Genomic DNA, 15,908 nt, shown 5'->3' on the forward strand with positions numbered 1-15,908 from the left:
AGTAGGGTCCGACGGGAGATGTGATTAGCACCGGAGATGGCCGCGTCTGCACCGAGAGAGGGTCCGTAGGGGGGAGGGTTGACGGGAGGGGGGGCGAGGGGGGAGTCATGGAAGGCGAAGGCGGCGTCACCGTGACCGAGGGTATGGTTCCATGTAGACCACGCCGAAGGGCAGGAAGCTATAGTAAGCAGCGGCCGAACCAAAGAATTGTGTGTTTGGCCGTGGTATAAATAGGTGTCAACACAGCCACCCTTCAATCTTGACGCGCACAAAAGCTCAGGCCCTCAGAAACTGCCTTTTTGTATAACAGTAAAATGAACGCCGAAAAAATAACCTGCACCCATCAAGATTCAATCAAGGAATAATATCCATTGTTGGCAGCAACGCAAAACTTCTAGTATCTATTTTCAGTTGCATTTATTTCGAGGAATGTAAGCAATATGATATTTTTGGCTATGGTACGGTTAGAAGGGTTAGCAGACTAACAGTATATGCAAGGTGACCGATAAAGATTTAAGTGACTGCTACTTTTACCGAAGTAATGCAATATCATTTAACCACCCTTGGTATTCGGAATAAATGGAGAATGTGATAATTAGATCTCTTCGGACGACATTTTAAGATTTAGTGGTTATTATTCTAACTTTATAACCCAAGACACCACAAGAAGTGTAAAAGCGGGAAATTAATTAACATAAAGCTCTGATATTCAATCGACGATGACAGCAGAGGCCTTAATCGTCTTTAGAGACGTCAAACAAGTATATTGTCGTTAACTCAAACGCTGATTTATGAGCATAACACGAGGAATCAGTGAATTATCTCCTCGGCAATGTTATACAAGAGGGCGGAATTACACGGCCGTAAGGTGTTGAAGGGGAATGAGAACCGCCGGGCGATTGATGGAGAAAGGGTCGGTAAACGACAGCGGGCCGGGACCTCAAGGGGGTTTAGGAGCACGGGGAAGGGTGCGGAGGGGTGTGAGGTTTGCCGACTGTTTGAAAAGAGGCGGAGCCGGAAAATGAAGACCGCCACTTAAAGAGGCCGACCCACTCACCTGCCCGCTATCGCCCAACCGTAACCTCTTCTTCCCTCTCCTGCCACTTATCTCCCCTGGCCATCATCGCCCCTCCAGCGACGCCTCCAATGAAGGGGAGGGGGCAGAGGTTGATGGGGGTTGGATACGATGCCCCAGGGAGGCTCCCTGACGATCGACACTCCCCGGGGCGCCTCCCTTTCGGATGGGCGACTGTCGTGGCTCGCAGATACGCCCCCGGCATTCTTTCATTTTTGACCCTTGAGCACAACCCACGCATTGAACTCGATCGGAGGACTTAAAATTGAAGAGTTTAGAATATGACAGTTAACATTCCAATTTCTCGCTGCATCTCTATTTATATACGTCAACCCACCACGCATTCGTGACACTCGGAGGACAACGAAGGCGAAAAGCTGCTCAAAGAGTCGTCCTCGGACATTCAAGCCGGGATGAACACCATTCAAGGCCATTAATGCTCACTTTTTTAATGAAACGATATTTGAACTTTTGCGTCATACATGTATTCGCTGAAATAATATAAGGCTAAATTTTGTTGCTGCATTTACTTATAAATTACTGGTTCTTAATTTATGCACATACTATAATTTATATGCATGAACTAATTTCTGTTCCAACAAAAACTCCCCAAAGGCGGTATATTCGGGCAATATCCATGTATTGTGTGACCGAATCAAGCATTAGACTGGAGAAAAATATATGACAAGCCCCATTTAAAAGGTTTCGGGGGGATCCGTTGAACGGGAGGAAATGGACGGAGGAGCTAAACTGCGAATGGATTGAACACAGCCTACGACTACATGATACTCTGCGAGCCACCTCCAAGGTGTGCGGCAGGGAGTGCCTCCGCAAAAAGGGAAGGGCAATACACGAATAGTTGTGCTCAAGTGCAGCCACGTGAAAAAACGCAATTACAAGTAATTTCAACCGTATAAGGCAGTGAAAAATAAGACAAGTTTCACATCATTGAGGATAAACCATAAAAATTGGTAGAGAATTTATATAACCAAGAAAACAAATCAAGTATCATTGAAATATTTCTAGTATGCTAAGGAAGAGTGTCAGCTACTTGATGGTAAAGGAGATAATCTAATATTCCAAAAACCATTAGAGGTGATCAAATAGGCTAACGTGCATAACTTCATAAAAGGAAAGAAAGGAAAAGAGACAAAGACAATGTATTTGGTCCATGCACACTGACTAATGGTGCTCCCCATCCCCCCGCTGGTTTGGGTCGCTGCAGCTTCTCCTTCTTTCATTGCTCTCGAAAACGAATCCGATCTATCTGTTTTATAATTCCTTTCTCTTACCTAGAATGCATTTCCTTGTCTCCCATAACATAATGAAGATTTAAAAATAAACTGGACGTCTTCGAAAATCAAATCCCTCTCAAATTCATGTAATACACTCGTAAACTATCCAAATCGGAGTAGCACTCTCCTTAAACTATTTTAGCTTTGCCGTAGACGGAGGGCCGCAGAGGAAATCAATCGTTGGGCAGAGGGCAAACGACATTTAAAAGATGTATTGACTTGTAATGTTATTATTCTTTTGTCTGTAAGTAATTTGATACTTAGAACTTGTTCTCACAATCTAGCGAAGTACACTCACTGAGTCATATTGGAAATTTAGACAGAGTTTTGTTTCTTTGATAGAATTATTAGTTATAAACTTAAAAAGTATTTAAATCCTAAGTAAAAATTAAGTTTTACTTTTGTCATCTCAAAAAACACAAGACAAGAGCAAAGTTGCGTGATCATCAATTTCCATCAAAGTTTAATAATACTGGCCAACGCTTTCTGGGTTACTCTGCATTACTATTTTAATTAATGCGTTTACTTTTAACATTTCCAGCGTTTCTTTATTTGTTAAATTACCTCATTGAAGTTCTAATTAGCATGAGAATAAGTAAAAGTTCCCTTAACATTGCATTTGATGAGACGCGAACTGTCTACACCACGATGTATCACCGGCTTCCTCCACGCCGGCTCCTTCCGCTGCCCAGCATTCCTGCTCTTCAGCGGTGATTCACTCGGCGAAAGAACTGTCTACATACTATCCCATTCACTGTGGTGACCTTTCCGGGCAACACACTTAACTGTGGTGCCCCTGACAGGAAGCAAATTAGTTACATTTAACTTTCTGTACAGTAACGCATGTTTTCTATGTCATTTATGCCCTTAATTACTGTTTCTTATCCACCGCAAGAATTTTATAAAATTTAGTTCAAATGGGTTGCCGAGGTTCTCCATTCTAATGAGGTCGTACGCGGCGTTAGCAGCGCTCCAAATAGACTCTCCCAGGGTTGACTAGTACGCAACAAGGAGCCAGAATACATTTTATTCGGAAAATTCACTCCTATGGTAAATTTTAAATTCAAACAATATAATGTGTCATATACTACACCAAGCGATAAAAACACATCAAACATTATAAGTGAATACCAGAAATACAAAGTCCCGACATAATTTTCAAATTGAAGCAGGATGAATTAGACACGAGATGAAATAAGACGCGGCATTTTCGAAACTTTGTCTAATATGACTCAATTTTTCCAAAACGTACAGAGTTCAAACATGAGCCAGTTTTGAGGAAATGGCAGAAAATTGTGGTCAACATTTTCCGAAGGAAAACTTCAATTTCGCCACGCACTCAACCGCTTTTAGAGTTCCGAAAATATTTTCTGGGCCGGGCAGAAGAAAAGAAGGAAAACCTTGGGGAGAATGGGGGGGGGGGGTGTGGAAGAAAATCGTTATTTCCCGCGGTGGTCGAGGCGGCCAGCAATTTCTCGCGTCACCGACACGTGGAGCTGCGACAATGGAGCATGCCGAAAGTTCAACGGGGCGTGAGGACACCACAGCCCCTCCGACAGCCAGCCAGAGGGCACACGGACAATGGCGGACAAGAAGGGGCTTTGAGGAGGGCCGAAGGCGAGCGCGACCGCAGGAGGCTCTTCCCATCAGGGGACCTCCCCGCACACCGCACTTGCCTTCCCTTAGAGTCGGGTCGTCCAAGAGTAGCTACCGGAAGAAACGCGCCGGGGGAAGCGCCAAGCTATTTGTCCCAAGTCGGAATCTTTTCTTTTACTCTCTCAATAGTAAGTCCACAGAGGCCAGCGGGCTAAGCAGTCCATCATGGACGCCCAAAAGGGGATTGAAATGCACCATGCGCCCAGCGGAAGTTGCGTCGGAAGCACTTCTCCACACCCAATACCCTTTTCGATGTTCGAAAGCAATTGCCGCCGACATAAATCTGGTCAATTCCGCCACTCATCTCAATTTGTTATGAACCCAGCAAAAATATACCCTTTTGATGACTATCAGGAGACAACCGACCCTATGTGGACCCTTGACACTACATTGTTGATTAGCGTTCACTGAGCTGGGAATCCCGCATCGACTCGCAACGTACATGAGCTACTACTACTAGTGATGGCAGTTTCAGGATAAAATTACGAGTCACTTGTATCTGACCTTAAAGATTCCAGAAGGTGCCTTAAAAAACTGCCTCTTTTCTAAGCCAATATGATGTGGAGGAAACCCCAAAAACCGAGCTCCTCTATTACCATTTGGTATTCTACGGTTTAACGCAGGTTTTAAGTGGACAGAGACTGATAAAAATAAGGCGTTACATTTTACTCTTTCTTATAACAAAACACAACCCAACATCCTACTCTAATCCGAATATAATTCCCTTTCATCTCTGTGTACTTCATTCCTCCCTTCATCCTTCACAACATTCCTATCCTATGCCTACCCTTTCCTCGTTTGCCCAACATTCTCCCCTCTATCAGTCTTCAGCATCTCACTGCCGATCAATATGCTTTGCATTCATTTTTCTTAACGCCCTATGATTTCTCCCAAAAATCCTCTCCCATTCCCCACCATAGTCAGAACTCCCTCATTTGTTTTCCTTTCAGTGCATTTCACCTTCTCTATACTTCTCCACACCCACATTCCGAAAGCCTCAAATCTACGCCTATCATCATGCTTCAATGAGTCTTTCCTTGGCATCCTCACTCAAAGCCACTGTCGTCAACTTCCCCCTCCTTGTGAAAGCTTCTTTACCAAACTTAATTTTCTACATGCCCCTAATACTATGACCATTTTGGTAAATAGATTTCCCAAATCAGGTAAAATGTTGTACCTACTCTATTGAATGACCTACTTCAATATTTCAACTAATTTTTTTTCCTCGAAAGCCGCATCGATCATTCGCAAACTTGATTTTACGAATTCCCCGCCGAACTTCATTCCTATTCCGAGTTCTTCCCATGCCTCTTTAATCTTTTCTTCCAAATATACGTTGAAAAACAATTGTGATAATGGATAACCTTGTCTTACACCTCTTCCTAATACGGCCCATCCAGACTCCCCGTTCCCCACTCGCACCTGAGCAGTCTGAGACATGTACAGGTTGCGGATTAGCCTCCGTTCCCTCCAATCTATTCCTATTTTCTGAAACATACTCATTAGTTTGTTTCCCAATTCACTCTATCAAACGCTTTTTCGAAATCTACGAAACAGACAAATACATCCTGATTGTATTCTATATTCCTCTCGATTAGTGATTTAATTACTACAATGGCATCACGCGTACCTCTCCCCTTCCTAAACCCAAACTGATCATCCCATAAGTAATCATTTGCCCTACTCTCTATCCTTTTGTTTATGATCCTGAGTACCTCTTCAGCTGCATGGTAAATCAAACTTATAAATCTGTGGTGCTCACATACAAGCAGTTACTTTTCCCACAAAATATTATAATTTCGCAGACGTAAAATATTTAATATTTTTGTAAAACCCCGCTTTTTTCACCCAGTGAAACTCTTCCGAAAAATATGAAAGACATCGGTTCTTATTGTCAATATTAACTTGCATTATGGTTTTATCACTGGAGGATATGAAGGAAAAAGGGTGTAATAGAGTGGGTATCAGATGAAAGGAAGTGAAAGAGTTTTCCGGCGACCTGCATTATAAATACTATGGAGGCAATGATTTGGCTTCAAGGAGCATGGGAGGCAGGTGAGAAGGGTCGCCAATTAATATCGGCAGACCACCAAGTAAAAATGTCAAAGAAAATGGAGAAATCCACATGACCAGATAACAGTTGCCCCTAGTCTTCCAAATGCTGCCTCTTGACACACGACCTTTAAAAATACCTGTAGATGAGTAAGTATAGAACTATAATGAAACTGCGAAAGTTTTGAGAAAACCTGAAACTCGGATAAATAAGGCCCGTTTCGCCCATTACAAGCATGCTAACAATAATGGAAATTTAATGATTTGTTTCCGTTTCTGCGTATGTAAACTTTTAGACAAATTTTAGGAATGGTGCGTTGGCGCAAAGGCAATCATACTCCGCCCGTAATATCGGCAGTGGAGATCCACATCTAAAAGTTGGGAGAAATTCCCTGCGAGCAGAGCTATGGCACGTGATGAATTATTTACTCCAGTAAAATAAATGCGTGACAATTAGACAATAGGAGACATCGTGCTCGTCAACTGTGACTCCACCCTTATCGGAGGACAATAATCAGCATCATCAATTATTGGAGGTCTTCCACCAACATATTAAAAGGCAGCCACCACGATATATAGAAGACGCCCCTTCGTAACTACCGAGTGTTGTAAGTTTCACGTGAACCTACTTTCCATTGTTTGCCTCGCATAATCCCGTCTGACTGCCTCCTCCTTCGGATCTGTGTCCGCTCCCGCCCCCACATCCCCCCCTCCGCCAAGCACACCTCCCCTCGCCTAATCACCGCAGCAGTCGCCCATCACACAGCATCTCCGAGCAGTGACGCCCGCCCCACCACCCCGGGGCGGCGTGCAATGTAAATGCACCATGTAGACTCGAAACAGACGAGGGAGGAGGAGAGGGGGGAAGGGAGGGGGTGGGCGCGAGGCCAAGCCGAAGCCCCGCAAACGATCCCCCCTTCCCCCTTTGGAGAGTCTTCCCGAGTGTCAACTGACCCCGACCACGCACGCACTCCCCAACGCCACAAACAAACACCCCTTTTACCCTCGCCTCGGAGCACCCTTCCCTAATACCCTGGGCGAGACTTATCCCCGGTTCCTCCAACACGCGGGGGACGACTCCTAGCCAAGGATTCACGCTCCGCTCGCCCCCGGCACCACACACACACCCCCTGCCGCACCACCCGCTCACGCGACGGCGGGAGGGGACCCCACCGGGGGGGGGGGGCGCGTGTGTGTAAGAGAGAGAGGGCTTCGCGACGCCAACCGCCGGCAGGAGAGCACGCGATTCGTATCCCATTGCGCCCCCCATCCAAGAGTGAGGTCAATACACAAAGGGGGTCTGAAATACACGCCTGCGTGTCTTCCACCTTTCAAGCGGCCACAGGGAGTGTCCGGATCGACGAAGAGTCCCCGAGCATCGTTGGCATTCGCAATGAAAGCACTTCAGCGATATTGGAATTGGGAGCCGTGTTCCCTGTACCGCTTTAGGGCGGAGAAAGTAGGAAGAATGTCTCACTCGTATCGGCAGTTTGTACCCTTATTATATTCTAACGTCAAATTATGGAATCATGCCGCAATTACACAGAGAGAGAAGCACACTCTTCGCTTTGAAAAGGACAGTGTGAATCATTGAACCTGGATTGGAGAAATAAATATTTTCGGTGGATTTCACAATGCCTCGCGCTTCCCTCGACTGCTGCCCGTGGCCTCTCGCCTAGTTCACGATGAGATAGGACGATAGCTCCATTCCCTGTCACTCACAATCTTGTTGCTTTCATTGGACCAATCACACAAGTCATGCGTGTAATCTCCGTGCTTCCAAAGGCTCCCATTCCATCCGACGGAATTCGTGTGGCTCTCGCTGCGTGCCTCGTGCTCCAATTGGCTGCTCACCAAACGCGCACCTTACCTCACTCCAGGCGTGCTTTTTAACCCACTAATTATGCCCGGGTCTGCCCATAGCCCTTAAGGTTAACTACTACGGATTCCGACCAAAAGCATTTAGATAGTTAATTCGGAATCGAATATTTATGGTAAAATAACTTTCTTGCTGCCGCAATTAGTCACCACAAATGCCTTGAGTGCCAGTCAACACCAGGATAGCATGCCAATGACGATTTACGTGGATCGAGTTCATTTTCATTCTGTAGTTGTGCGAGCGTCTCCTCATAATAAATACCTATTCATTGAGTATTACGAGTTAACCACCGAGTGAGTCATATTGAGCTCAGAGGTATTATGTACGCTATTCGTTTTCTCCCAAAGAAATTAAATTTAGATCGGGCAAAACATTTACTCCCGTTCAAAAGAATCGATTACAAACCGTTTCATGAGATGATTTCAACATTTAGATCCTCACCTGAGAGCCTATTACTTGTCCACGCACAATCCCTACGTAGGGCCAAGGTGCCTTGCCAAAATGATAACGCAGTTTTGTGACTTTTTTCACTTTTGTACGGCCTTAAACATACTTAGCTATGCAAAACCTCGTGCCTATTGAAGTGGGCGTCACACTAAATAGGGTGCTAGTTGATGGCGAACATCTCAAACCCTCCCTAAAAACATATCCGTCCGCCATTGCAGTGAAATGAAATTTCTTACTTCACGAAGTTCACAAAATGATTTCAAAGGCAATAGTTCAAACCCTTTCTTGTGGATTCTAAGTGTTGAGGAGGTAACGTGAAGTGATCCAAGGGTTTTCGTGTAATGAAGGCCCTCCCCCTTCACACGCGGAGATGAAGGTGGGCTTCGTCAGTGACGACGGCAAGATAAGAGGACTGCTAAACGGAGTCTTTGGACGGAGGCGGGCGGCGTCGACCCTCTGACAAGGGGGGGGGGGATTAAATAATCCAAAGGTCGTGGCGGAAAGGAGAGCGTTCAATTGGGGGGCTGAGGGAATGGCAGCCGGAGGAAGAGGCAGACATGAGAAGGAAAAGGTGTTATGCCTGACGTTACGTGGGAGTGGTTTGGCGGTTGGGGATAATTTAAAGGGTTTTCAAATACCCTTTAAGACTATAACCGTAATACGTATTACAAGCGAGGCTTAGACTTTTAGAAAGGTTCAGAACAAACGAGTTTAACTATGACACTGAAGGAATTATAATGGCCCCACACTACTTGGGTAGATCAGACCACAATGATAAACTAAGGGAGATAGATTCCAGGACAGATAGGTACAAATACTCATTCTTTCCCCGAACAATCAGAAATCATAATAGTAAGAAACCGAAGTCACTTTAGAAATATTAAAAACATTGAATTTACAAGTCGGAGCAAAGTTAAACACTGCAAAGCTGTTAGTTATACTTGTAGGTGCATGTGTATGTAAGATGTAGTTTGAGTGTTTGCATGTATGTGGGGTGTAAGTGTTCTTGCATGAATGGATGGCATTTTTTTGTGGATGTATGAATTTGTGGTTATTGCACGCGGTTTTTTTTCTTTTCTAAATGACGGGTGGTGTCCTAACACCCCCCGCCACACACCCTTGCGGCGAAAGGATGAGCGTTGATTGGAGACGAGGGTGAAGGATTGGCAGGAAATAAGTCGACGACGTAAAACTAACTACGAAGTATTGAATATGGAAGAACGGAAGTTGCTCGGCGGCATGAAGGGGAGGCAGAAGAAGCGGGCGGAGAGAGAGAGGTGGAGTTGGGGAAAGACGGAAGATAAGAACGCTATTACGTAAGCGGGGTCGAGGGAGGAGAAACCAGGGTGGCAAGAAGCCAAGTAGGAGGAACAGAAAACTGAAAAGGAAATAATGCGAGGCAAACAAAGGGGCACCCACACCAGGGCCAGCACACAACAGGCATTTCGTATAAGTTGGTGGTTTAACAATGACGACGATAAAGAATTGATGTAAACCTACATGCCTTTATGCAAAGCAACTACTTACCACTTCACGACAGGTTTCCCATTCATCTTACACCCGCCCTATAGACCTTTTTTCCCGGCAAATGCATAGTGGTAGAGGTTTTAGAGGAGGCGACCGACAGTGATGGCCATTAGTACAATTAGAGATGGATTACCCTACTCTTACGGCATTACCCTACTCTTGTCGAAAGGCGCCAAGGGGTCGTACTCACTCAAAGTGCTCTCCAAACAACATCTCAAGTAGGGATCGGGATACCTTTGAAAAAATATGTCCTCTCCAGGATTTGAACCAGAGTCCTTTCGGTGAGAAGCCTGTACGTTAGCCTCCGCACCTTCCCGCTTCCCCGGTAAATTTATCCGTGTTGATCACAATGGCTGAAATTATTATCAGAATAGTCTGTGCGTCATTTTGCAAAAGCTAGTCAACGCCTGCTTATTATAATTGGATAACCTATGGTTGCGATGATATAATATATATGTATGAATATGCATTATTAATGAATATTACTGGCAGTGAAATTGGGAGGATTGTAGGGAGACATCGAAAGAAGGTTATGGATCCAGAGCGTTTACATTGGCATTGGTGGGATGTTGAAGACTGTGATAGCGGGGCAAAGGAAGAGGGGGCAGGGCCAGAGATGGGGATGCTGGGCGGAATTAAGGATGAATGTGATGGATTGAACAGTTTATTCGAACGGGGGGATTCGGAATGGTGCATTAAATAGGGAATAACACTTAATATAGATAAATGCACAGTTTTAAAATTTTGAAACAAAGGAAGCGAGGAACAGGATATAAACTACAAAATAGAGGGTTACAATCAAGTTTAATATTTGGGGGTTGTTCTAACACCACGCCTTTCATGGGGAGCACATATCAGGACATACGCGGATCAGCTTTAAAGAAACTCGGCTTCATAAAACGGGTGGTGGGGAAATGTAATGAAAAAGTTAAAGAGAGGTGCTATTTTGCTCTAGTTAGACCTCATTTGGAATATGCCGCAAGTATTTGGGATCCGTGGGAGAAAATTTGGCCAAAAGAATTAGATAAAGTCCAGAGAAAATCCGCTAGATTCGTTAAAAATTGTTATGATAAGAACACAAGTGTGACAGGTCTCTTAAAGGAATTAGGCTGGGGAATTCTAATGGCCCCACACTACTTAGGTAGATCAGACCACGAACATAAGATAAGGGAGATTGATTCTAGTACAGATATATACAAATACTCATTCTTTCCCCGAACAATCAGAAATCATAATAGTAAGAAACCGAAGACAGTTTGGAAATATTAAAAACATTCAATTTACAAGTCGGAACAAAATTAAACACTATAGAGATAATAGGTATACTTTCAGGTGCATGTGTATGTAAGATGTAGATTGAGTGTTTGCATGTGTGTGGGGTGTAAGTGTTCTTGAATGAATGTATGCCATGTTTTTTTGTGGTTTTTGTATGCGGTTTTTTTCATTGCTAAATTACGGGTGGTGTCCTAACACCCCCCGCCACACGCCCTTGCGGCGGCTTGCGGGTTAATGAGTAGATGAGTAGATAATGATTGTGTTCTGTTAGACGGGGCCAAGAAATGAAGAAGTGAGCAGTTCACGTCTACCCAAACCCTACATTCAACGTTGTACCAAACAAAAATACTCATCGTAATGCAGCCGACTACTCCGAGGGAGCTGGCAGAGAGTATTCCAAGCAGCAATACTTGCAGGTGATAAGAACTGGCCACCAACTGGCTTTAAACGGTTGGCAGGAAACATTGGGCCAAGTGGACGCGGGGGCGAGTGCGGCCCGTCTGCCGGAGAGGAGGGAAGGCCAAAGGGCGAATGGAGCATGCATCACAGACTCACTGGCAGGGTATCCGGGGTGGTGGTGCGCGGCCACAACATCCGGAGGCATGGCGAAGCCGGAGAGCGGGTGCGGATGGTGTCCCTGGTGATGGTGCGCGTGGTGATGGTGCGGGTGGTGGTGGTGGCCGAACTGCATGTGGTGGTGGCCGGGGGGCGGCGCCGGGGGCGTGGGCGGCGGCGGCTTGAGGTAGGCCATGTCGGGGGCGGCGGGAGAGAGGGAGGCGGCGGCGGAGAAGGCAGAGGAGGGCGAGGGGGCGGCGTACCCTCCCCCGAAGGGCCCTCCGAAGCCGGGGAAGGGCGGCGCGGAGGCGGAGAAGGACGAGGAGGAGGAGGACGAGGAGGAGGAGGAGCAGGAGGAGGGCGAGGAGGTCGTGGCGGCGGCCCCGCCTCCAACCCCTCCGCCCCCGACCCCCACGCCGCCCCCGGGGGCCGAGGAGCCCGCAGAGACGGGGGAGGCGGTGGCGTTAAAAGCCGGGGGCAGGAAGAAGGAGGAGGGGGCCGGGAGGTAGGTGGAGGAGGCCGTGGTGGGAGCGGCTGGGGGCGGAGGGGCGAAGGCGGCCAGGGAGTGGTGGTGGGAGGCTGTGGGGGCAGCCGGGGGCAGGAAGGGAGACGAGGAGGGGGGCGAGTGGGAGGAGGAAGGGGGAGCGGCGGTGGAGGGGGGCGGCGGGGGCGTGGGGGCGGGAGGAGGGGAGCAGGAGGAGGAGGAGAAGGAGTCGGAGTCGTCAGCGGGGGTGGGGTCGTGGGTCGGGGGCGGCTGTTGGGGCGGCGGAGTGGACGGTGGTGGCCCCAGGTCGTGGGGGCCGCTGAGGTGGGAGGCCGGCAGGGTGACCTCCAGCCCGGAGGTTGCGGGGGGCGCCGCGGGGGGGCGCCGACGCGGCCAAACTACTCTGGAATCAGCAACTGCGGACAGAATAAAAGACAAGGACTCGTGAGACAGGAAGGACACAGACGCGCGCATCGCGTCCATCACCATGGAGAAGGAACATCACCGGTGGGGACGAAAGGCCATCTCCCCGACTGCTCTCTTTTTCTGAAATGCAAGAGTGAAATTGTTATTCCGCAACGACCATTTCCCCGAGCCTGACAGGCAAAGGCAGGGCATTATGCTGAGTGGCTACATTGGATATTAATAAAAGTGTGAATAATGCCGAAGGAGAGAGTGTGTATTGGCAATTAAACGAGGCATGTGGAGGAATGGAGTGAGAATAGTTGTGCGTGACTGAATGGAAGTCAGTAGAAGTGTTAATTGTGTGGAGTGGAAGAACGGTCATGTAGTAAGGAATGTCATGGTGTTGGGATCGTCATGTCCCGTGGAACCACCGCGCCTTCGAGAGCAACAGTCCCTCATTAGAAGTACATCAATGCAGGTAGATGGCATATCAGCTCTAATTAAATGACATATTCCAGAAGTAAGACTGTGTTGTGGTTAACGCCAGAATTAGCGTTGAAGGCAGATGATTGTTAAAAATTACTAAATATCATATTGTGCCAGAAGTCAAAAGGTTTTTTGCTATTTCAAAGATGTATTAGTGGATAAAATTAAAATGGTAACAAGGAGCAAATTTCATTAATGAGCCAATATTTAAGTATAGAGCTTTCGAAATGACAATAAGAGATGATATTTTGAACACCTTGTTACAATGTTTGAACGAAACAATGCATATATACAATAAGTTTACTATGGCATTAAGTTCATTCTTTTGCCCAAAAACTATCGAGTCAGAGGCCCCGTAAGGTTTTGCTGGCACATTTATAGCGCGTCTAAGTGTTTTCCGGGCTTCGGCCCGTTCGGGTTCTTCATTTTTGGCAGCGGCCGGACGTGTGACTCGCCGGGATTTGCCTTCGGGGTAATGGAGTCCAAAGACACCCCTGTCGCCGTGGAAACCCAGAGGGGACGGACTTAACCGAGGACTTCACGGGTCTCACCCCAATACTTATGGTCGACAACATGTTTGAAAGCATGCATTTGGACATCCTATGCCCAAATATCCATTATTTATGCTTAATTAGATTGTGCCCATTCTGGGATTTGCATGCGAGGTGAATTGAGGCCACTCTATATGCCTCCTCCAATTGTTGGGCAGTACATTACAGGGTCATACCACCACAATGCAAGAACAGAAATAGTTTACTTTATGCTTTGCATCGGCAGTTGACTCTATGGGCGGATGATCGTGCGATTGATTTATTCGCTCAAAGCAGCCCGTTGCATTTATAAGCGCGCGCTGAAGACAGAGTGCGTCGAACAGGCATAGGGTTACTTCGTCACACACGGAGATGTCAGCACGACAGCACTCCGTCGCCATTTCCGATCTACTCAACTCAAGAGTGAAGTCGAAGATCTGTGACAATATTTATAGGCAATGGTTTCCGGAGAAGATAAGTGAATCGGGTAAAAAAATGTTTCATGAATTCTACAATTTTCCCTTCCTACTTCCAGATAATGATTTAACCTTGCTATAAAGCGCACTAATTTCACCCTTCCTCTGCAAACTTTCCATGTTCTCGCATTGCGTCTTCTACTAGGCTTCTTTTTCTCTATTTATTACCCGCCTCAATTTATTATGTACCTATTTGTACTTCCTTCTGGATTGACATTCTTCCATTTCCTTCCTCGTCCATCTTTCTAATCGCCTCTTTCGCAACCCATGTCTTCTTCGCCCTTTTCCTACTTGCTACTCCTTTAGTTTCGTTTTCTCATTACCATATTACATTTGTCACTCGTTCTCATTCTTCCCTCCGTAGTACTCTGTTCCTTTTACAAACTCATTACTTTCTCTGCCACCTGATGACACCCCTAACTCGCCGTTTCGGTTTATGCTTATATATTTATGCTGTCCATTTCTTAAAGCATCTTTCCTGTTTCATCTTTCCCGATTAATTCCCAATGGTTGCTTGCTGGCATATACACCCGTAATATCCTACCATTCGCGTGTCCTATGTATGCTACTCTTCGACCTACATATCATTTTTCAATATTATGGAAGCCGCTTGCAGGCTCTCGTCCCCTCCGTATATTGAACCATAACTATTACTCCAGTAATCCCCGCTATCATTCCATCTCAACTCACAAATCACTGAAAGTTCTACGTCACCATTATTCATCGCCCGCTTTATAAATTCATATCTCTTTATCTTTAGCATCGCCCTAGCACCTCAAGTCCCTACTCTAACCGTTTCGGTCATTCTCGTCATCGCTTCCGCTTTTCAGGGGTTTCGTGGGAAGACGACCGCGGAAGCCTCGCCTCTCCCGCTGCCGGGCACGACTCACAGCCGATAGGGCCGAGTCCCGGGACTCACTCTCTCTATACTGTCCATCATATCAATCTTGGAATAATAATAGAGTTGGTTTCCCTAAATAGCGTCTTTGACGTGAGACCACGACGACATCACTCGGTGGCAACCTCATTGAGGAACAGAAGCTGTGTGGGCTACCTGTCATCTATCGTCTAACCTGCGACCTGACTGGCATGGGATACCCTACCAAAAGCAATTATTACTACTCCAACCAGCAAAGCTCTAGAGATGCATGTACATATATATTCTGAAATGCAGCTACATTATCAACACTGTCTTTGACCAAGTAAGGAATTAAAATGTGGTGAGTAGTCTTTCAACCAGGTCTAAATGAGCACATTAACAATAATCTGGTTCAATTGGCAAATAAATGTGATTTCTTAAAATTTAATTTTTTTAAGTTGAATCTCATTCAGAAATTGTTGCATATCGAGCAACATTCGACAGCATTGACGCTTGAGCACTGGAAGCAGCCATCCAAGGGCTGCCGCTGCGATGCTCCATAGTGAAAAAATTAAAATAAAATAAGCGAACCCCTGGGCAGTCCTGCAAATGAATATGTGCACCAAAGGGCAATTAAGTCAGCAGCAGAGAAGTGAGGGAGTGGAGAAGGGAGAGGGCCGCCGTCAGAGGCGCCACTCACTCATCGTGCGGCGACGGAACGCCACTCGAAACGCCTCTCGACACTCCTCAGTCTGCGGTTTGAGGCTAAACCATTTAATAACAGAACTCAGGCCTGTAAAAACACATCTGCTCTATGAACGCCGTAAAAATTCACCCGACTCCACCACCGATTTCATCGCTACACCCTAACCTGCAGTTGCCGCAGTGATGGAGGCACACGCCATTA

General features: G+C 46.4%; 1 protein-coding gene across 1 annotated transcript in view; it reads right to left on the bottom strand.

The window, feature by feature from the left end:
• The window catches only part of LOC139695485 (homeobox protein OTX1-like), an 89,691-nt gene extending 77,559 nt beyond the window's left edge, over positions 1 to 12,132 (bottom strand). The window contains exon 1 of the mRNA XM_071594271.1: positions 11,762 to 12,132. Coding sequence (XP_071450372.1) covers positions 11,762 to 11,957 — 196 coding nt within the window. The 5' untranslated portion in view covers positions 11,958 to 12,132. The remainder of the gene's footprint in view (positions 1 to 11,761) is intronic.
• Between the last annotated feature and the right edge of the window lie 3,776 nt (positions 12,133 to 15,908).

The sequence above is a fragment of the Hetaerina americana genome, unplaced genomic scaffold, assembly GCF_022747635.1.
Source record: "Hetaerina americana unplaced genomic scaffold, ioHetAmer1.1.p SCAF_6, whole genome shotgun sequence".
Lineage (NCBI taxonomy): Eukaryota > Metazoa > Arthropoda > Insecta > Odonata > Calopterygidae > Hetaerina > Hetaerina americana.